This window comes from Gracilinanus agilis, chromosome 2 (genome assembly GCF_016433145.1).
Source record: "Gracilinanus agilis isolate LMUSP501 chromosome 2, AgileGrace, whole genome shotgun sequence".
Lineage (NCBI taxonomy): Eukaryota > Metazoa > Chordata > Mammalia > Didelphimorphia > Didelphidae > Gracilinanus > Gracilinanus agilis.
The window spans coordinates 263,782,901-263,810,335 of NC_058131.1; the positions used below are offsets into that span (position 1 = coordinate 263,782,901).

At 40.6% G+C, this 27,435-nt stretch overlaps 1 protein-coding gene across 1 annotated transcript in view; it reads left to right on the top strand.

Moving 5' to 3' along the window:
• The first annotated feature begins 11,241 nt into the window (after positions 1 to 11,241).
• Positions 11,242 to 27,435, top strand: part of COL9A3 (collagen type IX alpha 3 chain) — a 56,165-nt gene continuing 39,971 nt past the window's right edge. Inside the window, exons 1-9 of the mRNA XM_044659644.1 lie at positions 11,242 to 11,568; positions 12,988 to 13,056; positions 16,605 to 16,640; positions 18,408 to 18,479; positions 19,428 to 19,481; positions 24,678 to 24,713; positions 25,141 to 25,164; positions 26,065 to 26,118; positions 26,645 to 26,698. Of these exons, the coding sequence (XP_044515579.1) occupies positions 11,242 to 11,568; positions 12,988 to 13,056; positions 16,605 to 16,640; positions 18,408 to 18,479; positions 19,428 to 19,481; positions 24,678 to 24,713; positions 25,141 to 25,164; positions 26,065 to 26,118; positions 26,645 to 26,698 (726 nt within the window). The remainder of the gene's footprint in view (positions 11,569 to 12,987; positions 13,057 to 16,604; positions 16,641 to 18,407; positions 18,480 to 19,427; positions 19,482 to 24,677; positions 24,714 to 25,140; positions 25,165 to 26,064; positions 26,119 to 26,644; positions 26,699 to 27,435) is intronic.

The following is a 27,435-nucleotide window of genomic DNA, read 5'->3' on the forward strand; positions in this document are numbered from 1 at the left end:
CCTCATCCCATCACAGTGGCTTGTCTTTCTCAAAGTGGAATTCTAATCTTTACTCTGTTTAATCTGAGGAGAAGGGAAGAAGAACCGGTCAGGAAACTTCAGCTATAGCTATATCCTATGCAGACACTTGATGTTTTGATTTGTTTCTTCCCTATTGGCCTCAGAATTTTATGAGACATCCTCTTTTCCATTTATGCACTCTGGCTCAGGATTCATTCTTGGGTTATTTTGTTTCATTTTATTCTTAAGAGATTGAGTGAGTCATCTATACCTTGCAATTCTTCATGGTAAAGATGAGTTCCTTGTCTAGTTTTTGTACTTATGTTTCTTAGTTAGACAAATCACTAAGGAACTCTGGGATACCCCCTTGACTTTCTGTCACAACTTGAACCACTCTGCATGTTGTTTTTTTGATGCCTATTAGCTGTCCATGTATATATATTTACAGATCCACCTTTGCCATTTGTAGATGGAAATATTTACATCAGTGCCATCATCCATTGCTTTGCCTTCTGCTCCAACCTCCAGTAAATTATGTAGAGCCTTCTCACCAGTATGGATTCAGCCAATAAAGTGGAGAGAGCAAGGGGGTTTTCTTTCTCCTGGTTTATTGTAGTTAAGAGAGCCTTTATGATACATATACCTCTTCCCCACTCTCTTCTAGTACTTTAAAGAATAAGACCTCTCTCCTTGACGGGATGGGGAAGAGAAAGGAGTGAAGTGGCCACTTCCCAATCTGGGATTTCGAGAGACCTGGCTTGATTTTGCTTCCAATTTCATATGAAGGGCTAGAGTCTCTGCTCAGGTCTGTACTCACCAAGCTCCACAATTATATGTAATTTTTCACCTACCTCACAAGGTTGTCATGAAGAAAAGAGAAAGAAAGAACGGTCCTTTGGGAGCCTTCATCGACTCAGCCATGCAAGCCCGTGGCTCATTGGTACAATGAGTTCTTTGCCTCTAACAGCAGTTATAAGAGTGCCATCATCATGCTGTTGGGATAGGGACTTTAGAGCCTGTGATGTAACTTACATTTTCTCTTTCTTGCTAATTGTTTGGTGCAATGAAGCTTTCAGTATTGGGGAGCTGATAATATACTGGATTTGGGCTTCCCAAACTGACTAGAACTATTCTTTCCTTCTTGATATTTCTCCCCGCTCTCTCATTTCAATTTTTGGCCTCTCCTTTACTATCTCTCACCTGTAGAAACAAGAATGGGTATTTCTCATAACAGCTGGAAGGAGAAGCCCCTGACCCTTGCTTCTGTCCCAGTGGTTACCTGGGATGCTATGATGAGTATCTCCAGGGGATACTTGCTCACCTAAATCGGTGACTGGTTGAGCAAAAAAAAATCTCAGAGAATCAGAAATGGGGTGTTGTGAGTTTTTTTTTGTTTTTTTTTTTTTTTTTGAAAGGAGACTATCAAAGTAGAATTGAGATTATTTTCCCATGGCAGATATTTGGAACTGGTTCATGATTTTTTTCTTCCTCAAAGTTAATGGCTGTGAAAATGAACTGTATTCTAATAAAAGTGTGTTGACTGCCAGCCAATGTTTCCTGAGATCTCTACCCTTATCAGTGAATGAAGTCCTGTTGGTTGGTGGCAGGGGGTTGGGGGAGGTATTTTAGAAGGCCATTTGTAGGTGATTAACCTTGAAATCTACTTCCATGTTGGCATATAATAGCATATGAATCATAAGATCACAGATTTAGAACTAATTTTACAGTTGGATCTGAGATACAGAGAAATTCAAGTGACTTAACCCTGGTCATAGAGGTAGTCAGTAGCAGAGCTGGGATTTGAACCCATGTCTCTTGGCTCTAAAATTCAACAATCTTTGGAAAGTGCTTTGCAAACTTTAAAAATTTTATTTATTTGTTACAATAGATCTAGACATTAGATGACAGACATAAGAGATGGGTCAATGAAGATAATAATTTTTTATAGAAAGAATCTGAGTCCTATAGGGCAGAAATTGTCATATCTCTTGAAACATCCAATATAGTATTGATAAATATGAATTAATTAAAACTTGATAAATTCTTATTGGTTAATACATTTAATAAACATGCTGTCATCATTTACATTTATTTTCATATTTGAGATAATAAAATTCATCTGACATGGTCTAGTGTGCAATCAGGGGAAAAGGTTGAAACAGCCTCAGATGTTTAGTAATTGTAATCCTGGCAAATCACTTAACCTCTAAGCCTCGGTTTCCTTATTTGTAAAAAGACTGGATTCAATTATCTCTGAGGTTCTGACCAAGAGTAAAATATCATCATAAAATAAAGGAGTGAAAGAACAAACAAGGAGACAGAGTGAAACAACCCTCAAATAAAGAAAAACCCAAAAGATAGGCAGAGACCAACTAGGGAACTGAGGTGAGAGGGAAGCAGAGCTAGCAGGAGGCATAGCAAGTGAGTGAAGAGCAAACCACAACACCCTACCACCCCCACCCTATCTGCTCTCACAGGTTCTAAGCTTAAGCCTTGTCTATTGGGCAGACCCTGAGATCCTGCCAGGGCAAGTAGTGATCCAGGCCAACTCACACCCTTTGAAATTTCAAATCTGTGGAGAAGTCGAGTCCCAGCCCAGGGCAATCTGGGGTGAAGGGACCAATCCACATGGGCCCAGAGTGAAGCCAGAAATCCCAGTCTGGGTTTAGGATGAAGACATAATCCACCATTTGGGGTGAGGACAGTTCTCAGGGGGGCCCTCCCCAGGATCTTTTTGCCCAAAACTAAGGGTGGAATTCTAGGGCAGGGCAATCAAGGGTGTGCCTGATTGAATCAAGAATACCTTGAGACAAAGAAACTTGAGCCTAAACCTGGGGTTAGAATTTGATCAGCACCTGAGCTGATCAAGTTCAGACTGAGATTAAAAGTTTAAGCCCAAGCCTGAGGAAAGTCTTTAAACTGGCAACATCTCAAGGGTCAGTTGAATCAGCACAGGGAGGGCACTATCAGAGTTTTCAGCCCTCAGACTATCTGGTAAACTAGTAACAACCCAGAAAATAATCTGAAAATAGAATCAAGGAAGGTCTGAAGTTTAAGAGGGTATCCCAACTTCCTAGAAAACAGAACCTTCCTATGATAGGAAAAATGAGCAAACAACCAAAAAAGCACCTAACTCTAAGAGTTTTTATGGAGTCAAAGAGCAAAGGTGCAGACACAGAAGGGGAAAGTGAAAGCAAAGTCCAAAAGAAAAATATGGAATAGACACAGTCTGGAAGAGCTCAAAAAAGACTTCAAAAACCAATGAAGAGAGGTAGAGGAAAAGTGGGGAAGAGAAATGAAAGTGATGCAAGAAGAAATGGGCCAATTGAAGAAGAAAAACCAAAAACTGACAGAGGAAAACCAGGCCTTAAAAGTCAGAATTGACCATCTAGAAACTATTGATTTCATGAGAAATCAAGAAACAATAAAGCAGAATCAAAGGAATGAAAAAACAGGAAAACATGAAATATCTTATTAAAAAAAAAACAATTGACCTAGAAAATAGATATAGGAGAGACAATTTGAGAATTATTGGACTATCTGAAAGCCATGAAGATGAAAAAACCTTGGATATCATATTACAAGAAATTGCCAAAAATAAGTGACCAGAGATCCTTGAGCAAGAAAATAAAGTTAAAATTGAAAGAATTCATAGATCGCCTCCAGAAAGAAATCCTCAACTGACAACTTCCAGGAGTGTAATAGTCAAGAGCCACCAAGCCAAGGAAAAAATACTTCAAACAGCCAGAAAGGAACTATTCAAATACCATGGAGCTACACTCAGGATCACTCAGGACCTTGCAAAGTTGTTCTATGAAAAAAATACATAGAGCACTGGTTAATTTGATTTAAAAAAAGAAAGAAAATTAAATTACCAGTATCCAGAATGAAAAGAATGAATTCACCACCAATGAAGAGGAAATTAAAGTAATTATTAGGAGCTATTTTGCCCAATTACATGACAATAAATCTGACAATCTAGATAAAATGGATGAATATTTACAAAAGTATAAATTTCCCAGATTAACAAGAGGAAATAGAGAATACTTAAATAATTGTATCTCAGAAAAAGAAATTGAACAAGTCATCAATGAACTCCCTTAGAAAAAGTCCCCAGGGCCAGATGGATCCATAAGTGAATTCTATCAAACATTTAAAAGAACAATTAATCCCAATACTATGTAAACTATTTGATAAAGTGGGCAAAGAAGGAGTTCTACTAAATTCTTTTCATTACATAAATATGGTGCTGATACTTAAGCCAGGAAGACCAAATACAGGAAGAAAATAACAGACTAATTTCCTTAATGAATATCTATGCAAAAATCTTGAATAAAATAGTAGCAAAGAAACCATCGCAATATATCACAAGGATTATTCATTGACTAAGTAGGAGTTATGTCAGGAATGCAAGGCTGGTTTAATATTAGGAAAACTATCACCATCATTGACTATATTAATAACCAAACTAACAGAAATCACATGATTATCTCAATAGATGCAGAAAAATTCTGACAAAATATAACACCATTTCTATTAGAAAGCATAGAAACAAATGAGCCTTTCCTTAAAATAATAAATAGTGTCTATCTCAAACCATCAGCAAGTATCATCTGCAGTGGGGATAAGTTAGAAATCTTCCCAATAAGATCAAGAGTGAAGCAAGGATGTCCATTATTACCTCTATTATTTAACATTGTACTGGAAACACTAGTTTTAGCAATAAGAAAAGAAAAAGGAATTGAGGAAGTTAAAGTTAATGAAGAAACTAAACTATCACTTTCTATGGACGACATGATGTAAACTTAGGGAATCTTAGAAAATCAACTAAAAACTAGTTGAAATAATAACTTTAGCAAAGTTGCAGGATACAAAATAAACCCACATAGATCATCAGCATTTCTATATGTTATCATCAAAGTCCAGCAGGAAAAGATAGAAAGAAAAAATTCCATTTAAAATCACACTAGACAAGAATTATATGGATACAGTTATAAAAGACTGATCTAAACAACTGGAAAACATTAATTGTGCATGGGTAGGCCAAGCTAATATAATAAAAATGATAATTTTACCTAAACTAATTTATTTAATGCCTTACCGATATAGCTATTGAAAAACTATTTTTCAGGAAAAAAAATAATAAAATTCACCTGGAAGAACAAAAGATCAAGAACATAAATGGAGTTAATAAAAATAATGTTAAAGACTGTGGCCTAACAGCACAAGATCTCAAATTGTACTATAAAGCAGTAATCATCAAAATACATAGTACTGACTAAGAAATAAAATAGTGGTTCGATAAAATAGATTAGGGGTCAATGAACTTGGCAATTTAGTATTTGATAAACCCAAAGATCCCAGATTTTTGTATAAGAACTCACTATTTGACCAAAACTACTTGGAAAATTGGAAAACACTATGGCAAGAAATATAGACCAGTATCTCATACCCCATACCAAGATAAGGTTAAAGTGGATATATGATTTAGACATAAAAGATGAGACTATAGGTAAGTTAGGGAAACATCGTTTACCTGTCATATCTGTGGAAAAGGGAAGGATTTATGACTAAATAAGAGACATAGACTATTAAAAGATGTAAAATAAATAATTTTGACATTAAATTTAAAAGGATTTGTAACAGAGCCAATATAACCAAGATCAGAAGGAAAAAAACAAACTGGGGAAAAATTTGCTATAACAAATTTCTTTGATAAAGGTCTCATTTCTCAAATATATAAAGAACTAAATCAAATTTGTAAGAATACAAGTCATTCCCCAATTAATAAATGTCAAAGGATATGAAAAGACAGTTTTCAAATGAAGAAATCAAAGCTATCAATAATTGTATGAAAAAATAATAATTATATGAAAAAAGGTTCTAAATCCCTCTTGATTAGAAAAATTAAAACAACTCTGAGGTATCACCTCACACCTATCAGATTGAGCAATATGACAGGAAGGGAAAGTGATAAATGTTGCAGGGAATGTGGCAAAATTGGGACATTAATGCACTGCTAGTGGAGTTGTATACTGATCCAACCATGCTGGAGAGCAGTTTGGAACTATGACTGAAGGGCTATATAAAATAATGCATAACTTTTGATACAGTAATTCCATTACTAGGTCTGTATCCCAAAGAGATTTTTAAAAAAGTCAAAAGACCTACATGTACAAAAATATTTATAGCTGCTCTTTTTGTGGAGGGAAAAAATTGGAAATTGAAAGGGTGTCCCTCAGTTGGGGAATGCCTGAACACATTGTGGTCTATAATTGTGATGGAATACTATTGTGCTATAAGAAATGATGAACAGGATAATTTCAGAAAGAACTGATGTAGAGTGAAATAAGCAGAACCAGGAAAACATTGTACACAGTAACAATATTGTGGAATGATCAAATGTGATAGACTTAGCTACTCTCAATAATACAATTCAGGAAAATTCTGAAGGATTTATGACAAAGAATGCCATCCACCTCCAGAGAAAGAACTTTTATGGTTTTGGTTTTATCCAGTTATTCTCTTACAAAAATGAACAATATGGAAATGTGTTTTGCATTATAATACATGTATAACCCAGATCAAATTCCTTGCCAGCTCAGGGGGTGGGGGGAAGAGAGGGAAGACAATTTGGGACATATAATTTTGGAAAACTTATTTGGAAATTTGTTATTACATGTAATTGGTAAAGGATCTTGAAAAAATAAAATGAGGAGGATGAATGAGAAAAATAAATAGATAAGACAAAAAAACCTCAGCCTAAAAAAAAAAGATTCATAGGTGAAAGGAGCTTTATATCAGTCATCTAGTCTGAAACCCCTTTATTTTCCAAAGATAAGGAATAGAGACCCAGAAAAAAATGACTTTTCCAGAGTCACGTAGCTTGTCATCAATTTGGGCATAGGCAGCTCCTCAATGAAGAAATTAGTTCATTTTAGCCAGTTAGGTCACTCACTAAATCAAGAGTTGGACCTGGAGTCAGGAAGACCTAAGTTCAAAGTTGTCCTTTGATGTTGGCTGTGTGACTATTCAGTTGTTCAGTCCTTTTAGTTATGTCTGACTCTTCATGATTCCATCTGGAATTTTCTTTCTTTAAAGATATTTTATTTTCCCAATTATGTGTAATAACAATTTTCAACGTACATTTTCTGAAGTGATAAGACCCACACTGTCTCTCTCCCTCACCTTCCTCCCCCTTCTCAGAAATAGTAAGCAATTTGATCTAGGTTCTTGTCATGCAAAACATACTTCCATACTGGTCATTGTTGTAAGAGAGTACGAATATAAAACTAAAGTCCTATTTGGGGTTTTCTTGCAAAGATACTGGAGTGGTTTGCTATTTCCTTCTCCGGCTCATTTTACAGATGAGGAAACTGAGGCAAAAAGGGTAAAGTGATTTGCCCAGGATCACACAACTAGTAAGTGTCTGAGGCCAGATTTGAACTTTAGCCTTCCCAACTGCAGGCCCAGCACTATATCTGTTCTGTGTGACTATAGATAAATCATTTAGCCTTTGTCCAGCATCCACAAAATGAGGATAATAATAACATCTCCCTCCCAGAGTTGTTGTGAGGGTTTTTAAAAATGGAGATATTTGTAAAATTCTTTCTAACTCCCTATAGAATGTAAATGGTAGCAGTTTTATTATCTGGAAAGTAAAATTGGGGGGTTTGGCAAGGTGTATTTGGTAGAGGCTTGGAATATATGTCTGACCCCATCACGAAGAATATATTTGAACCTCAGGACAACTCCTTGAGGTTTATTTTACCAGTATTATCCCCATTTTATGGATGGGAAAGTTAAGTGATCTGTGATGGCTACACTGTTATCAGTGCCAAAGGTAGAATTTAAACCCAGGCCTTCCAGACAAGTCCAATATTTTATTCAACTCTACACCATATGACCTCAACAAGAATTGCTTTAAGGAGCTGCTGTAGAGGACCCAGGATCTGAATACAGTCTGCAGGAAGGAGTGGCTGGGTAGTAGAGATAAAAATAGTTTAATAATAGCTGATCATCAAAATTGGTTCTGGTATATTTGACTTTGGAAAACAAGTAAAGATATCCTAAGGTATATGAGGTCAGAGCAGTAGATACACCTCATTCTCCTATCCTTCAGATCTGTAGTTTCAATGTTTGAAGGGAGCCTTTTCACGAATGGTGAATATTTCATTCGTGATTAATTTTGAGAGCTAAGCATGAGACCTTGCCAGTAGGCATGAGTGTGGAGTGATGTTGTCTATTGGGAAGGAAAGGGATTCTAGATAGTTCGATAGATAAAGAGTGCTGGAAAAGGAATCAGGAAAAAATTCAGTGTGACTCTCGTCTAAGACATTAGCTGTGTGACCTCTGTCAAGTCCTTTAACTGCCACTTGCCTCAGTTTCCTTATCTGTAAAATGGAAATAATAACACCTTCCTCACAAAGTACTACATAAATGCTAGTCATTCTTATTATTCTGCCTAATTTGGCACAATTCAAGTTAAAAATATTCCATGCCTGCTAAATGGAAGGCACCATGCTAGGTTTTGTGGATACAAGGACAAAAACAAAACAATCTACCCTCAAAATTTTATGTTTTATTCACAGAAGTCCTGCCCCTGCTACCCATAATTTGAAATACCTATATCTGATCAAAATCCCTTCAATTTCTCCATTTGCCTGAACCCTCTTAAACATATCCTTAGCTCTTGTCACAACCTCCCCAAACTCCACCTTTCCATGAGTTCCCAAGTCATGTCCTGCTCTGGTCTTATTTTCTCCCCTTCAAAGACTTGATCACAAAATTAGCTAACCTAGCTTTATACTATCCTTTAGTTCCTGGACCCCTTGTTTGTTGTTGATGCTCCTTCTCAATTCTCAGCTGTCTCTTCTGATTGGTGGGCTGGGCTGGGATCTGAAGAGAAAGAGAGAGAGAGAGAAAGAGAGAGAGACAGAGAGAGAGAGAAGGAGAGAGAGAGGGAGAGAGAGAGAGAGAGAAAGAGAGAGAGACAGAGAGAGAGAGAAGGAGAGAGAGAGGGAGAGAGAGGAAAAGAGAGGGAGATAGAGAGAGAAAGAGAGGTGTATTCACATATATATTTCCAATATATTTTATACTATGTATATGCACACATATGCATGGTATATATTACAATGTATATGAATACATGTATATGTATATAACATGACACAAACATTAGTATATGTGTGCGTGCATATAGTATATAATAAAATATTAATACATATATGCATATGAATATGCATATACATAGTATACAATAGACATACATAGTATATATTACAAACATGTATATATACATAGTATATAATATAAATATATACATAGTATGTCATGTATTATAAATAACTACATCGTATATTATGCATTATAGACATGAATACATGTATATGGGTACATATACATAATATAGAATATATTGCAACTATATGAATACACATATGTATATATACTATATGATATAAATGTATGGACATATATGTATTGCATAGTATAGCATATATTAGAAACTGATGCATAGTATAGAATATATTAAACACCTATATGAACACATATGTGCATATAATATAAATACATATGAATACGTGTATGTGCACACATGCATAGTATGTATTATAAATATACATGGGTATATAGTATATAATATAATGTAATATACATATATACATAGTATATAATATATTGGAAATATATGTGTGAATACATACATATAGTAAATCTTTCTGAACCAAAGATTTCTGGGGAAATAAGTTACAATGTATGGTTTCAGTCTCATCCTCAGACCTAGAAGTTCCAGTTTTTAAAAAAGCAACAATAAATGCAGCTAGATGGCTGTGTGAATTAAATAAAAGTGGCACTCACTTATTCCATTTGAAAACTGATTCTTGATATCAGCCTCATTCTTTGACTGGTTGGGAACCTGTGGCTAGTGGCATCCTGGCGGGCACTGGCAGAAGTCCCCATGAGATGGATGGTGTATCCAGAAGTCAGGACTCATAACCTGGACTGAGATTTTAGCCTGTTCAATCAGATGGTCTCAGGGGGAGTGATGAAAACCTTATATAAGCAAATGTAGAGGAAGTGCAGGTGGTGTTCTCTCTCTCTAAACTCAACTTGCTCTTTCTCCCTTCTCTGGAGCATTTAACACATAACAGGCACTGTCTCCAGCCGCTTAAGTCTCTTGGAATTACGTCTCTTGGAATTCAAACTAGGGAAGCCTGGAAGAATCATGTGTTCTCTCTCTCTCTCTCTCTCTCTCTCTCTCTCTCTCTCTCTCTCTCTCTCTCTCTCTCTCTCTCTCTCTTTCTCTCTCTCTCTCTCTTCCCACCCCCACTTCTCTGTTTCTGTCTCTATGTGTTTCTCTACTTCTTCTTGTACTCTTCTCTCTGTCTCTCTCCTCTGCCCCTCTCTCTCCTCTCTCTCTTCTGTGTGACCCTAGGCAAGTCACTTAACCCCCATTGCCTAACCCTTACCACTCTTCTGCCTTGGAGTCAATACACAGTATTGATTCCAAGATGGAAGGTAAGGGTTTAAAAAAAAAAGTGAATAGAAAGGTGTAGAAGGAGATTCATAGGAGAGCACAGGTAAACTAGACAGTTTTTACAGTAACATGTTGAATTTATACAGATATAGTTATATGTTGAAAGCAAGTTGTACATAATAGAAAATCATAATTTTACAAATAATCCTCTTTTCTATTCTACTTTGTACCTGAAAATATCCTCTTTTTTTGTGGATGTGAGTCAAATTCAGAATAAAAAACACAGATCAGGAACCTTTATATTCCTACATCTGGATCGCCACCCCTCCTCCACCACCACCAAAGATCCAGAGATTTGGTGGAGTCCAAGGTCATCCTGCTGGTTTGGGTCATATCAAGGGGATTACTGGGCTGTCTTGCAGGACTTTTCCTAGTATTTCAGCAGTGATGGGCCCTTGCAGTAGTGCTCTGATGGAGGGAGTCTCCATTTAAGGCGGTCTGACTAAGAGTGTTGGCTGAATATGTAAACTGAAGAGTACATTCTCTGAGACTGGCAAAAAGAAAAAAACAAAACAAACCATCATCTTGATGAAAAATGTCCCAACCTCTGTTCAGGGCCCTCTGGGTATTTTTTCAGTAGTTGTTCTATTTGGTTATTTTTTACACTCCTGATTTTCGATCTCAAGGTGGAGAAGACCCACCCTTGGATCTGGAAGGCTCTATTGGGGCTTTGAATGTGGGGCTTGTGTGAAAGGGTGTGAATGGGTGTCCTTTCAAAGCCCAGTGTCACTCACTTGCGTTGGCCAGCCCCCTGCTCTCCCCAGCCCGCCTCCTCAGTAACCTGGCCTCCCGTCCCCAGCAAGGCTGTCCTTGGCCGTGAGCCCCTAGTTGGAGAAGATCGGGTAGACGCTGAGAAAGAAGGCTGGCTGGCTCAGGCAGGCAGGCACTGGAAGGTGAGGGAGAGAAGACTTCTGGAACCCACGAAAGGAGGCAGCCAGCAGCCGCTCAGCTCTTCAGGAGTCATGGCTAGAACCTCTGTCCTGGTGCTGTTTTTTCTCAGTCAACTTGTAGCTACCTCCTTAGCTCAGGTAAGCATTCTTTTGTCTACTCTGGGGTAAAAGCAAAGAAAGAACTAACCTGGGCAGAGATTGCTTCACCTCCTAGTCATAGATGGAGGGGTTAACAAGTAGGTGTTCCCAGTTTTCATTTTTTTCATGATGAAGCAACAAGAATTGGAGAGAGAATTGGAGACCTTCTCTGGGGTAGGGAGGGAAGGATGGATGAATGAATGGCTTCATTCTGCAGACCAGAGACCACTACTTACTGTCTCCTAGGAAGAGGGAGTGGGTGATACTATTAGAGTCAACATATCCACTTGCAAAAACAAAAGGAGGAGAATTAAACAATCTTTTCTTCCTGTTTTGCCCAAATAGAGCTTAAGCACATACTTTCTTCATCCTAAAAATCTTAACAAAGAGTTTAGAGAAAATGCAGAAACCATTTTTTTCTGCCTTCAGTGGAGAGCCTAGTTATCATAGAAGGATCTCCCCCTCTCCACCGGGACCCTTCCCCCCAATGAGTGCCCACCTCATCCAGGGAGGGCTCTAATTCATATGTCACCTGGGGGACCCTGGTGTCTGACAGAGTCCCTCTGCCAGGCGTCTCTCTGTCTCCGGTTCTTCTGGAGAAACCCCCAAGAGTCGAGCCCCAGCTCTCCAGGCATGGCTTACAATGAGATCTTTGTTCCCAGAACTGCTCTGCTGGACCAGGTTCCCCATGGAGCCCAGGCCGCAGTACAGACTCTCTCTTACCAAAAGCATAAAAATAAAATATTCCACACCTCAGCCACTTTGACAGAGAGGCCTCTTTCAGGGCACACAGACAGCATTGTGCAGCCCTCTAGACATCCCCCACCTGCCAGGCCTACTTCTGCTCCGAGTTTAGGTGGTCTCAGCACATGTTAGTGTTTTATCTGCCCTGGTCTGGGAGCCAGCTAGAGGCTGGGGCTGAACCATCATCCTTTTAGATGACTTTCTTTACCTGGAAGGTCTGGTAAGGAGCCAGCTCCGAAGGGGGAAATTATCTCAGCTTCAAGTCTCATCAGATTTCCCATCATGAGACGGAGAATTCTCTCAATCCTTAAAACTTTCCTGCTTTGCTGGTTTTCTTTAAGTCTTAACTAAAGTTTCACCTTCTATAAGATCTTTTCCCAGTTCTGCTTAACCTTAGTGCCTTCCTTCTGAGCCTACCCTCAGTTTATCCTGTAGTATATATGTTCTTTGTACTTAATTTCTTGCATGTTGTTATTAGACTGTGAGCTCTTTAAGAGCAGGGACTGTTCTCTGTTTTTGTATCCCCAACGCTTTGCACAGTGCCTGACACACAGTAGGAGTTTAATAAGTGCTAGTTGGCTGATTGCTGTGCTGGAGTGTGGGGGACAGGGACAAGGAATGACCTGTCTTTTGGGGGGCCTTTATCTGATGCCATCTTTCTGTTTCCCATATCAGAAAGTGGGACCCCGGGGCCCCGCTGGACCTCAAGGACCTCCTGGACCTCCTGGAAAAGACGGCATCGATGTGAGTATTCTTAGAGTAGAGTGAAAAATGTCAGTGGGAAGTCAAAGGGGAAAGAATGTAGGAGAGTTAATATAGGCATCCAGGGTGCTTATTGGGAAATTAACCATTTTCAATAAATAGAATTTACAAGTAGAAAATGAAAGAGTCAAAAGAAAGTATTTTCCCAAACATTGACAAACCTGCCACATGAGTTTCTAAGATGGGAAAATTTGTTGTCACGGAGCATTTGTCTGAGGAATTGATCTCTGACCTGAGGAAGAATTAGGGATTTGGGGTTCAGGTAGGAAAGAGTGTCGAAGAGGGTGAGGCTTTGCTTTAGGTACCACATGTCTCGAGAGGATAACCACAAAGAGAAGAGCTAGATCTTTTTTCTGGTTTTCAGACTGAAATTATTTCCCTTGGGGGGGGGGGGTTAGGGGCAACGGTACTACACTGTATTCTCTTTATAAGGCCTGCAAGTGTTTGCTACCAGCAGGTTTCAGGAGAAGGCTATGAAATACACCTCTTATTGATGAATTTAGGAGAGAATTGCTGCCTATTTTTTAGGTCCCAAATGCTTAAGGATAGATGCGATTACTAGACTTTACCACCTTGAAATATTATCACTCATTTCTGGGAAAATGTCATTTGTATCTCCTTTCTCTCTGTATCTCTGCCCCCTACCCCCACCCAATCACCAAATCTTTGCAGATCAGACATTGGATCTGGCACTGAGGAATTTGGTTTTTCCCATTTTAGTACAACCACCAAGTTTAGTAAGCCGCAAAACAAGCTCCCGAAAACGAAGCACAGAGGAGGTTTCTAGGTGGCAATTTTTCCTACCACAGTAACTCCTGTGGTTTTATAAAGGAATAGAGGCTTAATTGTATCTAGCCCCTATCCTATATGTGCAGCAGGTAAGTCTAATAGAGAAAGGACTGTGTCTCTTGAGCGTTCAGGCTGTGACAGACACTGCTAATTTCAGTATGGAATGGAATCAGGAAATGGAGGGTGGGAGGTGGGGCTCATTCTAAAATACTCTTATTCAATAGGAATGAAAGAAAGGTCCCTTTGGCAAAGTAGGGTCTCAGTCTTCTGGGAATACTAGATTTAGGTCTGCCATCTTGAATCCTTGATGGTTCTTGGCAAAACTGTGAAACAAAGCGATACCTTGACTTCCCTCTGTGCTCCATTTTATGCCCCCCCCCTCATGTCTCCTACTTAGTGTCTCTTAGTCTTAGTTTTAATCTTCTTAGTCCCTTAGGGGCCTCCAGTGGCCTCATTGCTCCAGACCTCCAATTTAATTAGTCCTCTAGGCTAGCATACTCATATCTTCTTCCTTTCTTTTCTTTCTTTCCTCAGTCTTCCATTAGTGCTAATCCAATAAGCAAAGGTGAACTGAGATGTCTATGGCTGATAATAACTTTCGTAACATTATTCTGTCACCACTCCCCAAAATAAACATTTGTGGTATAATATCCTACTTCAATGTCTTCATTTTGGGCAATGGTTCTAATGGTGGGTGGCATTTTAAACATAGAGATAAGTGAGGAAAATAATCTTGATATACGGGCTTTTCTGAATCCCCAAAGTCACATAACGTAGATAATTGTCTATTCTCACTCTACATGAGGCTAGTATTTTTTCCAGAAAGGAGTGAATTACCACTCCCCGACAGAGCTGAAAGGGAGACAGTGAGAGACATTCAGGAATACCCAGATATTATTCTTTAGCAGATAGAACCTTTCACATCTATAACTTTTCCAATCCTTAGGAGATAGGGAAGAGTTTGGGCACTTGGAGTGACAATGCTGGGAAAAGAAGTATAGTTTGTGGTTTTTCTGGACCATATTTAAAAATGTCAATTTTATTTTTTATTGTGAATCTTAAAAATGTCAGCAAAGATGAACATTTTAATGTACAAAGAATAGAAAAGAGAATTGTATATGAAACAAAGGAGTTCTATTATAGACAGTTTTTTATAAAAAGAACTTCCTTCTACTCTCACATGTATATTTTTCAAATGTTTAATCGATGCTCTTTGCCTTTTTCCCTTTTTAAAAAAATATTACTAACACTACCCACCAGCTCCTCTTGCCCAGATAAAAGACCTCTCTTAAAACAAAAAGTAAAGTCAAGCAAAACCAACATATTGGCTATATCTGATAATGTATGTGTCATTCTTTTTTTCCCTTCAGTAATATTTTATTTTTCCCACTTCATTAAAAACAATTTTTGGTGTTTGTTTTCTAACATTTTGAATTCCACATTCTCTTCTTCCTTTGCTACCTCCCTCCACCACCGAGGCAGTAAGCAACTTGATATTGGTCGTATATATGCTATCATACAAAACATATTTCCATATTTGTCATTTTGTGGAAGAAGACACATAAAGAAAACCCACGAAGAAAATAAAATGAGGAATAGTCTACTTCAATCTGCATTCAGATTCTATCAGTTCTTGCTCTGGAGGTGGACTAACATTTTTCATCATGAGTCCTTTGGGATTGGTCTTGAAGCACCATATTGCTGATAATAGCTAAGTCATTCACAGTTGTTCATCACATATATGTCATTCTACCGCTCTTGACTATAACTTCAATGTCAAAAGATGGGAAGCATACTTCACCCTCAGTCCTCTAAAGGCATGTGTAGCCACTGCATTAATCAGAATTCCGAAATCTTTCAAAGTTGTTTTGCTTTACAGTATTGTAATCATTATGTAAATCATTCTCCTGGTTATGCTCATTTCATTTTTCTCTAGTTCATTCAATTCTCTCCAGGTTTTTCTGAATCCATCATATTTGTTGCATCTTATGGCACAGTTACATTTCATGATACTCATATACCATAATTTGTTCAGCTATTCCACAAATGATGGGCACTAACTTTATTTCTAGTTATTTGCTACAAAAAGTACTGTTATAAATATTTTGGGGTACATAGGATACCTATATTTACCTCTGCTTTCATTCCTTATGGTATATGCCTACTAGTTCAAAGAGTATACATAGTTTAATAACTTTGGGGATTTACTCCCAAATTGCTTTGCAAAATCAATTGAATAAATTAATAACTAGACCAACAGGTCTCTGTTTCTGGCCATTTTTCATGCTGTTCTGTTTCTAGTAACATGATCTTTCTTATAGCTGCATATCCTAAACTTCCCTACATCAGTCAATTCATAATCCTCTCTCAGAGGTGGAACAATCAATGGGAAGACCCTGGAGCCTGAGAGACACCTGTGCCAACAACCATCCACAGCTAGACTCCCCAAATCTCCACTGTACCAGTGACACTACACTCCCAGCCTCTTATTTCTGAATTGACCAGGGAAGATTCCATCTTAGAAATTTTTCAGGATCCTGCTTTCCCTATTCTGAGGGTTAAAATGCACAGAAGTTAAATTTAGAGTGTTCCATCAATGAAGCTGGTTGGATGAGATTCCCAGGATGGCGTTGGGCATCCCAAAACACCTCCATTCCACATCTAGAGAGAGGCAGGAGGGAAGCTGGGCTAGATCTGTCTTTAACATTTTGGATTATGTGTTGCTTTTTTCTCTGTCATAGGGTGAAGCTGGTCCTCCAGGTCTTCCTGGCCCCCCGGTAAGTGTCTTCCTAATTAAGTAACTGCCAGGATCCTCCAGGCATTGGTAGTGGAGACATATGGAACAGAGGAACAAACATTTAGGGGTGTGAGGGGAACAAGCTATCTCAGCTGGGGGGACTGTGCTGTTGATCTGTTAATCTGTTATCCAGGACATCTTACTTGGTGTAGAACTAAGTGTGGCAGGACAGTTTAATCCTTAACCTGGTTATTTCTGTTCCTCTCCCAGGTTAGGGAAGTCAGGAGTAATGGGTATTGGATGTCTTGAGAAAGAACCCTTGAAATAGAACAGAGACAGAAAAGGGGAAATAGGTATGGGACAAGATGAGAGGGCAGGAAGTGAAGGCTTAAGGAACAAAAGACTTCATGGATGGGAGTCGGTTATTTTCTTTGGTCTAGCGACTTCCTAGGAAAGGGAATAAGCATTTATATAGAATAGAACTAGTCTATGTTAGGTACCCTATGTAGGTCAGGGGCAGCTGAGTGGCTCAATGGATTGAGAGCCAGGCCTAGAGACTGGAGGTCCTAGGTTCAAGTCCGGCCTCAGACATTTCCAGCTGTGTGACCTTGGGCAAGTCACTTGACCCCTACTGCCCACCCTTACCACTCCTGGGCCAAGGATGGTCCCTAGCCCGGATGAAAAAAGGAGGAGGGTTGGGCGTGGGGCTAGCAACCCCACCCTGTAAAAACTACATCTGCTAAAGAAACTGCAACCTAAAGTAGGGGCAGCTGGGCTAGCTCAGTGGATTGAGAGCCAGGCCTAGAGACGAAAGGTCCTAGGTTCAAGTCCGGGCTCAGACACTTCCCAGCTGGGTGACCCTGAGCAATTGTGTGTCCCATTGCCTACTGGTTGTGGCCCTATGCTCCTAGAATGGAGTCCCAGGATAAAAAAAAGTTAGGTACTGTACTTTTACAAATATTATCTAATTTGATTCTGTTATCCCATTGTAGTACCCATTTGATCCATTGCCTGGAACAATGTGGTCCAAGGAGAAGGACCTCAGATTCTCAGTGAAAAGGCACTGGGAAATTTTTCATTGGGACAATGAGTTACTTCAATCTTTTCAGCTAAAGGAGTCCTTTTTATAGGCAGGAAGTACACTGCTTGAATTCTAGCAGGTTGGGACTTCCAGTTTTCACTGGCTTTTGAGGTCTAAAAGTCATTAAATCACTTGCTTCAGAACTCAGCTCAGTTTTAGGCACTGCAGCCTAGGGAAAAGGGATAGGAATGGGTAAATCTAAAAGGAATTAAAGGGGACTTGGTTCCCACCCTTATGGATGTTATAGTGTATAAAGCCACAGCCTGTATGCATGAAAGAGACTGAAGAATGTGACAAAGGAGAGGGAAAAATCTAGGATATGAAAACACTGAGATACAACATGACTAGAGTAAGGTGGAGTTCCTTGGTTCCTTGACCCTGCTGAATTCTAGGAAGCTGTTCCAGAGGAGAGTTTGGAACATAGAACTGAAGGAGAAAGGAGGGAGAAGCACATTAATCTTCGACAGATGATGCATCTAGGTCAGGCTTGGTTGTATAGACAAGGGTGAAAGCTTACCAGTCTCCCTTGCTAGAAGAGATAGTCTATGTCTAGGAAGATAGTAGGTGTTTGCCCAACAGCCTCTGCAGAAGACATGGGATAAGGCCACAAGTTCCCAAGAGGACACAAATCAATAAACTTTTAAGTGCCTACCATGAGCCAAGCACTATGTCCCATCACATGGAACTAGATTGACTTCTTCATTCCTACTTTTTTCTCTTGCTCAGGGCCCCAAAGGATCCCCAGGGAAGCCAGGGAAACCTGGAGAAGCTGGGCTGCCTGGGCTGCCAGGTGTAGATGTAAGTATCATATCTTCTTTTGCTATCCCTATGGGGGCTTGCTACCCCTCCCCACATTCCTATCCTATCCCAGGTAAGGCAGCACGCTGCCTTGCCCTGCATGGAACCCAGTTCTTTTGAAGGGGCTCCAAACAGCTTCCAGGAGTGAGCTAGAAATTCTCTTTTCCCATTGCCCATTCATGCAGGAAAACTGGGGATAAATTATAGGAAGTCTCCAGATTTGGGAGTTGTTTGGGCTCTAATCCAAATAGCCACTGATTTTGTGAATGCTAGGCAGATTGTTGGCAGACGTAAGAAGAACTATGATTTTCCTCTCCTTAGAAAGTTTAAAGTTGAGCCAACTCTTAATTATCCAGGGACCAAGGTCTTAAAGGTCCATTCTAGCTCTAAAGCCTGGGCTTAGATGAGTGCAAAATCCAGGCTTCTTTGTTCCTCTTCTTCTTTCTCCCTTTTGCTCTCTACTCTTGTACCATTTCACCTCTGACATATAAGTAAAGAATCTTAAGAAATGCCTTTTCACTGATGCCTCCATAACTTTGGTTTGTAGATGCAAAAAGTCCATAAGCAGTGCTTGTTCCTGCACCTCTCCCTGTTCCCATAGTGCCTGCCAATGGAAAATTAAGAAAAGCTTATTTGTGTGTGTGGTATTTCACATGTTTTCATAGGGGCAGAAATCCCCCTCCCCTCTCTTTTCCCCTCCAGTACCACTTGTGGAGTCAGGTCACGATGGGCCTGGCCAGAAACACGTTAACGTGGGCTCTGTATTTGTTTGCTTGAATTGCAGCAAAGCCCAGAATATTGAGGAGGAGACCCTTGTGTTTCCTGCTGTTCTCTGGGGGCTTCTTTGGTGTTTCCTTTTTAAATGAAAACATGGCAGATAGTCCTTGCTCGTTGCTCTGTACCAGAGTATTCCCTGGCTGATTCCTCTCTTTTCTGCTTCTTCGTCAGGGTCTGACGGGTCAGGATGGGCCCCCTGGTCCCAAAGGCTCACCTGGAGAAAGGGTAAGTCCCCGAAACATCTAGTTAGCCCTCCTATTTTATGTAAGTATTTGCTTGTTTGGTGGGAGGGGGTGGTAAGAAGGCACAGATGAGGAAACCTCATTCCTGATCATCTATGAAAGCTTTGCCCCTGTGGATCCCAAAATATCTATGCAGGGCCAGGCCAGGCCTCTGGTTATTTTGCTGCAGAGTTTGGGAATAAAATGAACAACACATATTTCTATGGCACTTTGAAGATTTACAAAACACTTTCCTGACAATGACCCCAGGAGGCAGGCAAGAAGGGAGAGATGAGGTTGCCTTCTCTGTGACTTCCAGGGTCTCCAGCTCAGAGGAGCCTAAGGCCGAGAAGAAAGAGAACAAGAAAGGGGACAGGCAGCTGAGCAGAAAGCAGAAAATAAAGAACAGTTTGCCCCCATAGTCTTGCAGAGCCACCAGCCACAGAGACTTGGTGTGGGTCCTTAGGATAGGGCTTATCCTTTCCAGAATATTTCCATCTAGAATCCTCCCTCTGTGCCCACTTACTGTTCATTTCTGTTGTTCATTCATTCAAATCTGTTCATTTCTTCATGACCATTATGTATAAAAATCACATCCTTGGTTCTGACTACCTTGGACCAAAGCCTCATTTTTATTGACTTCAATTCTGTCTCAAGTTTTTATTTTTAAGCCCTTACCTTCTGCTTTGTATCAATTCTAAGAGAGAAGAGAAGTAAGGATGAGGCAATTGGGGTTAAGTGACTTACCCAGGGTCATACAGCTAGGAAGCATCTGAGGCCAGATTTCATCTCAGAACCTCCTGACTCCAGGCCTGGCTCTGTATCCACTTTACTACTTAGCTGCCCCTCTATTTGCTGATGAGGTGGGCAGGATCTGTGGACAGCAGGACTGAGTTCTGCTTTGCTCCTCTAGCTCCCCAGGAATAAGTAGCATATATGGTTAGAGAATGGGAGTGGGGAAGACCTGGCTTGCAGGCTTCCCGGCTTCCCAAAGCCCGGCACCAGCGGCCAGCTTGCAAGACAGTTAGGAGGTCACAGCCTTTCTATCCTTGTTTCTTTCTTCAGGGACTGCAATTGTACCTCACCTCACGTAAGGAATATGTACCTAAAAAGAATAAGGTCTAGTGACAGGCAATGTGGGAAACATTAGACCGTGCCAACCAGCAAGACTTTTTTTTTTAATTCCATACTTTTAGAGATTAGTTCTGGACCTGTGATTTTAATGTTTTGGGGGAATCTCTCGGGAGGAAATTTTTCTCTACTAGTTATTGTTGAGTCATTTCACTCATGACCCCTTTGGGAGACAGAAAGTCCTAGGTTCAAATGTGTCCTCGGATACTTTCTAGTTGTATGACTCTGGGCAAGTCACTTAACTCCTATTACCTATTTCTTACCATTCTTCCACCTTGAAACCAACACACAGTGTTGATTTTAAGATAGAAGGTAAGGGTTAAAAAAAATATATATATATATATATAATTATTTTTTTAAATTGTGTGTATAAGTTAAACCTTATTTCCTCAATGACTTATTTTATTTTTTAAACATTTTATTTTCTAGCTAAAGCTTCTAGCTCTAACTGTAAGGATCTTTTCCCTTTAGCCATTCTATCCAGCAATTTATCTATCCAAAAAGGTGCCCTGTGCTGTGTGACCCTGGGTGAGTCACTTCACCTCAGGGCTCTAGTCAAATCTCTAAGAAAATGAATTACAGAGAAGATGTTCACCTGCATTGAAAAAGGGAATTTCCTCACCTGGAAGTCCCATATGCCAGTGAAATCATAAAGCCAGTCCTTCTCCCTAAGCCTACTATATTTTAGACAAAGATAACGTCCCATAAACAAAAAATTAAGTGCCCTGGGGAGATTGCTCCTTGTTTCTTTTTTCTCTCTAAAACCTTTACTGTCTGTCTTAGTATCAATTCCAAGACAAAAAAGATAATTAGGGTTAAGTGACTTGCTCAGGGTCACACAGCTAGGAAGTATCTGAGGTTAGACTTGAACACAGGTCCCCGTATTTGGGATGGAGCTTTAGCCACCGTGCTACCAAGCTTCCCTGAGATTGCTTTTTAAGGAGCCCTTCTAGGAGGATCCCTAATTATCTGCTCTGTAAATTTGAGTTTGTTTAGGATGTTACTCATCTTAATTCACTGGCTGGGGACTTGCCTCCTTGGATTTAAGTCAAAATGTGGGGAGGACAATGGCATGCAAAGAATGAAATAGTTCCCTTCAGGACAAGCTGTAATCTCTGGGCCAGTTGCTGGAGGAACAAAGCTAAAAAGTACCTAGTGAGCGAGATCTCAAGCCATAAAGAATTCAACAAGATTGCAGCATGGTACAGTAGCCAGAGCCCTGACTCTGGAGTCACAGGACCTGGGTTCAAATCCCATTTTCTGTGCTTACTTCTTGTGTGACCCTGGATCTTAGTTTCCAGTTAGAAGGGGTTGGATGAGAGATACTCCCATCTTTGATCTAAGTGGGAATAAATGGCCTGGGATTGTGAGTGGGGATTAATTCTAAATAAGGGGGTAAGATTTGGAGATGGAGGCTGGAGAGGAGGTCTTGGAAGGTTAATTGGAGAGTCACTGGAGACAATCACTTTCTTCTCCTGTTGTTGGAGTAGGAAGGGAGGTTGTCAACAGGGCATGGTTAGGGGTGGGAGCTCTGGAGTCAAGGTGGAGCAAATAGAGCCCCATTTAGAAATGGGAACACAGAAGGAACAGCAAGTCCTGTCTCCCTTTCCTGGCCTATGAGGAGGCAGAAGCTTTGGAGGAAGTTTCTAAGAAAAGAATCAGGGACTTGTTGGGGACTCCATCTCCGCTGTGTACTGATCATGATGTGACAGCTTCTGCATGGCCAGAGGGCTGATGGGCTTCTCTGCAGCCCAACCACTTACCATTTACACACACTGCCTCTCTGTGGGGCTACAAACCCTCATTTCCTTTTGGCAGGAAAGACACTCATCTAAATTCATCTTCTGGCCCCCTTTTTCATAGTCCCAAGCTCATACTCCATGCCCTCAAGCTTCCCACTTTGCCTTCTTTCAGAGGGCTCACCTACATGCCTTCTCCTTTGCACTTTGGCTCACTCATGAAGGGGAGAAAGCAAACCCTATTCTAATTACCCACTGAGAAGTCCTGCTTCCTCCCTTCCAGTCTGGGCTGTCAGGAAGCATTAATTGGACTCATTTTCTTTAGAAATAAATCTAATTCCATCTAATGTCCCTAGAAGGGCTCTCTAAGGGATTTCCACCCCCCCCCCTTGCTTACAGCAGGAGTTCTCAATCAGGCTCAAACTTGCAATTAATGTGTCAAGATGAAAATAATTTCTCATCCTATCTGGTTCAGAGGCTACCTTCCTAGCCTTCCCAATTGTCCCTCTCTACGTCCTGCCCTGCCACCACCACTTGGGCAGAGTGGCACCAGGTAGCCCCTGATTGGAACCACAAACAGGAATCATGAATAATGTTCAGTGAGATTAACTTCATTGATTTAATGGTAGAATTCTCAAGGTAAATTCAGGGTGAGGGAAGTTGGGACTTTTTCGGATGGCTGGAGTCGGAGGAGAGGAGGGCATCTGTGTAGGAGACTGTCTGGGCAGACATTGGAGAAGTATCTCAGGTTGCTAAAAATGTGAATGGATTTAAAATTTTACTCAGTCATTTAGCAGACATTTCTGAAGTGCCTACCATGGGCTGAACACTGCTATGTGCCAGGGGGAGACACAAAGTTAGATAAGACACAGCTCTTGCCCCCATATAGCTAGAGTCAAGCAGATAAAAGAGAACAATCTCTACGTTCCACTGCATCGTTCATTCATTCATTCATTCAAGATATGATTTCTGAGCAGCTGCCTGCTTTGTGCTTTCTCTAAGATGGAAGGGGCATTGGAGATCATCTTGCCCATTCTGTGCATCCTTCTAGCTCCCATTTTCAGCATCTTAGAAGTTAGCTTTTGACAAAATATTTCCCCAAGTTATCAACCATGAGAAACAGAAGAGTTGAAGCTACCTTCCAGTTTAACTTTGTGCTTAGAGTTCACCACTAAACATTCGATGACTTTGACAATGATCTTCCATTTCAGGACAGGAATTACAAGATCAAATTGCTCACCAAACTATAATTTGGCCTTCCAGATTTAACAAGGAGACAGGGGAAAACTAGACTCAGGACACCTCGTCTGGAGGGCTAGACTCCAAATTTTATTGGATAGTGCAGAAATTGCAATATAAGAGAAAGCCTGGAATTCAAGGGCTCTAGGCTCTAGGTTTGTCACTAACTAGCTGTGCCACCCCAAGCAAGTCAATTAATCTTTCTAGGCTATAGTTTTCTCATTTGTCAAATGGAGAATCAGGGTAGCTGTGAAAACCAAGTGAATAATGTATGTGAGAGTCCTTTAGAAAGCAAAAAGTAATGCCTAGGTGGGCAGCGAGGTGGCTCAGTGGATAGAGAGCCAGGCCTTGAGATCCTGGGTTCAAATCTGGTCTCAGATAGACCCTGGGCAGGTCAATTAACTTCCACTGCCTAGCCCTTACTGCTCTTCTACTTTCTAATCATTATTCATTCTAAGATGGAAAGTAAGGGTTTAAAAAAAAGGAATGACTAGATATCCCAGTATAGGGAAAAGAATAAACATTTATATAGTGCCTATTATATGCCAGGAACTATGCTAAGTTCTTGACAAATATTCTTTCATTTGATCCTCACAACAACCTAAGAAGGTAAATGCTATTATTATACTCATTTTATAGTTGAGGAAACTGAGGCAAACTGTATTATTTACCTAATGCCAAAACTAGTAAGTATTTGAGGTCATATTTGAACTCAAATCTTCCTGACTCCAAGTCCAGGGCTCTGGATAGATAAGGTGGAGATGGACACATCCAACTTTTTTTTTCTTAAAGTTTCTCAGAGAAAGCTCTCTCACCAACTGATGCTTTGATGAGGGTAGCTAGCTGGTACAGTGGATAGAGTGTAAGGGTCTAGAGTCAGGAAGACCTGAATTCAAATCTGGTCTCAGATACTTCCTAGCTGTGTGACCCTGGGTAAGTCACTTAACCCTGTTTGCCTCAGTTTCCTTATCTAGAAAATGAGTTGGAAAAGGAATAGCAAACTACTCCAGTATTTTTGCCAAGAAAACCCCAAATAGGGTCACAACATCTAATAAAACTGAACAACAACAACACATGTTTTCATTCCACAGGGCAGCCTTGGACCTCCAGGTCCTCCTGGGTTAGGGGTAAGTACTTCTTTCTTATCTGTAGGACTTGGGGGAATTGCTGGTGGAAGATCATTGGGAATCTTGAGCACTGTCAGCAGTGTCTTGGCAGTGAGACCATGTTAAGGGAACTAAGCCAAAAACCTAGAAACCATTGTGTTCCTGGTTGAGACTGCCACTTTGGACCTACTAGAGTTTCCTAACAGACTGGACTTCAGGACTAAATGCCCAAGGGCTTGATCCATTATTGTTCTGTACCCCTGAGAAATTCCGCTAGAGCATAACCCTGCCCCTGGAGAAAACCCATCCTGAATTCCACCCAATCTTTCCTTTCAGTCCACTAGAACCATTTTCTAAATCCTAATTTCATCAGAGTTGGTTGGGCAGTCATGTAAGCTTTTGGCATCTACTTTCTGAATAATCTTCACTTTTTCTTTCCTATTTGTAGGGCAAAGGACTTCCTGGACCTCCAGTAAGTAGAAATAACTCTGAGAATTTGTTTATACTCTTGGCAACCCCTTTTCTCCCCACAAATTCCACCACTATCTCCAGATATCCAGTGAAAACCAACCAAAGTCCCCAACTCCTTACCTTGGAGTAACTAGTTGAACCTCTCAGTGATGAGAGCCCCAGAATCAGATATCACTGCCCATCCTATTTAATTTCTACTTCAAATGGAGCCATAGAGGAGACCAGGTTGATACCACTCTTAAAGAGTTCAAAGCCAGGGCTTCCATCTATCCTTATGCCTCTGATGTTATCCAGATCAGAATATCACCACTCAGGGAGCCTTTATCTTTATCTATCTTTATCTTTATCTTCCCTTCCTCCCCCCTTCCTCAAGTCTGGCTGTCCCAGAACCCTTCCAAAACCTCTGAGGGAAGATTTATTAGAGGTATCCTCCTCCTTCCCTTAACCCTTTGTCTAGGATGGCTTCACTGCTTCTAGGACTTGAATGAGATGGGAGTCAACAACTTCATTCCTTCTGATGTTCTACCAGAGCTTCTCTGACCTGCCTCTATTCCTTGCAATCATCTTATCTGCTGATATAACCTAGAAATCCCTAGGCACCTTGGGACTCCAGCCTTTTCCATCTGCCTGACTATAGCTGAACTTTCTTTTACGTGCTGTCTCCCTTAATTATAGTGTGAGTTCCCGGAGAACAGGAGCTCTTTCAATTTTTCTGTCTCTCCAGTGCTTAACACATTGCTTGGCACATAGTAAACACTTCTGAGTTTTTTTGGTCATTCCTAGTTCTCCAGCTCCAGAGCAAGGTCCCTAACCACACAGCCCCTCTTTAACCCCACTCACAAACAGAAGACTAGAGCTGAAAGAAGTAAGTCCTGATGTGTTTGCTTTTCTCTTTCTCTAGGGTGAGGCTGGAGTGAGTGGCCTCCCAGGAGGAAATGGAGTTCGTGGTCCTCCTGTAAGTGACTATTCGTTGTGCTAAAACCATGTTGATAGTTCTGGGTTAAACTGGTATTTCTGTACATAATGACAGATGTTGATAGACTAGCCATTTCATACATACACATATATAGGCACACATACACACTTGCATGTACACACAATATTAGGAGATTGGACACCGTGCTATCAACCCACCCATGTTATCGAAAAACCTGTAGCTCCTCATTGTTCAAGGTGCCCAGCTGGACACAGTACAGAGAAGGTGGCATAAGCCCAGCTGGCACCTTGCCTTTGTGTGGCTCATAGTTTTAGAGATATGCTAATGATACTCAACTTCAGGAAAAGACCAGAAGAGCAGAAATGCCATCCCAGACCCTGGATTGACGGGGAGACCAATCTTCAAGCTGGAAGGGAGGCTTGTCAGTCTGCCGTTGGGACAGGGGACAAGCTGAAATAGAGGAAACTTTCATTATTGCTTGTCTTTCTCAACCTCGGAGCGAGAGTTGTACCCTTTTCTGAGCCATGATTCTTCCCTTTCCTAGGGACCATCTGGACTCCCAGGGCTGCCTGGTCCCCCAGGTCCCCCAGGACCTCCCGTAAGTACTACCACAGACTTGCTGAGAGCAAAGAAAGGCCAGGGATTTCATGGTCAGGGGTGCAGGTTTTGAGTAAACATGGACAGAAGAAAAGGTTAATCCTGGGATGGGCCCAGGATCTCTTCCTTCTGCTAAGCTGAAACTCCTAGCCAAAGCAGTGTATTAAGTTCCTCAGACTCCCAGAAAGAAAAAAACAAAATAAAACAAAACATTAAGACCCAGGAGAGGTTAGGACCAGAAGCAAAGGGATTGCCAGGAGCGCCAGAGGGGAGACCTCTCCTAATCTAGCCAGATCTGTCCTTCATTTGCCTTGCATTCATATAATATTTGTTGAATACTTGCTATAAGCCAACATCTCGAGCTGTGTCCAGGAGTTTAGGCCAACTGTATTCTGATTTACAGAGCAGAATCCTGAGGCCATTTTTCAGAATGACCACAGGAAAATCCTTCATCTTCTGTCTCTGAGTCTGTTTCTGATGCAAAGCACAAGCTGGACCTTGTTTATTTCATTTGCAGAATGGGAATGGCATGTTAGCCCCTCGTATCGCTCCATGGTGATGACTATGGGATATGATTAGAAGGTTTTTCACTTCATCCTCATTCACTAGGAAAGAAGTTCTGAACTTTTTTTGTGATATCAACGCCTTTAGCAATCTGGTGAAGACTTCAGACCTCTTCTCAGAAGAGTATTTTTAAATGTATAAAATAAAATTCATATGATTCCAAAGAAAACAGAT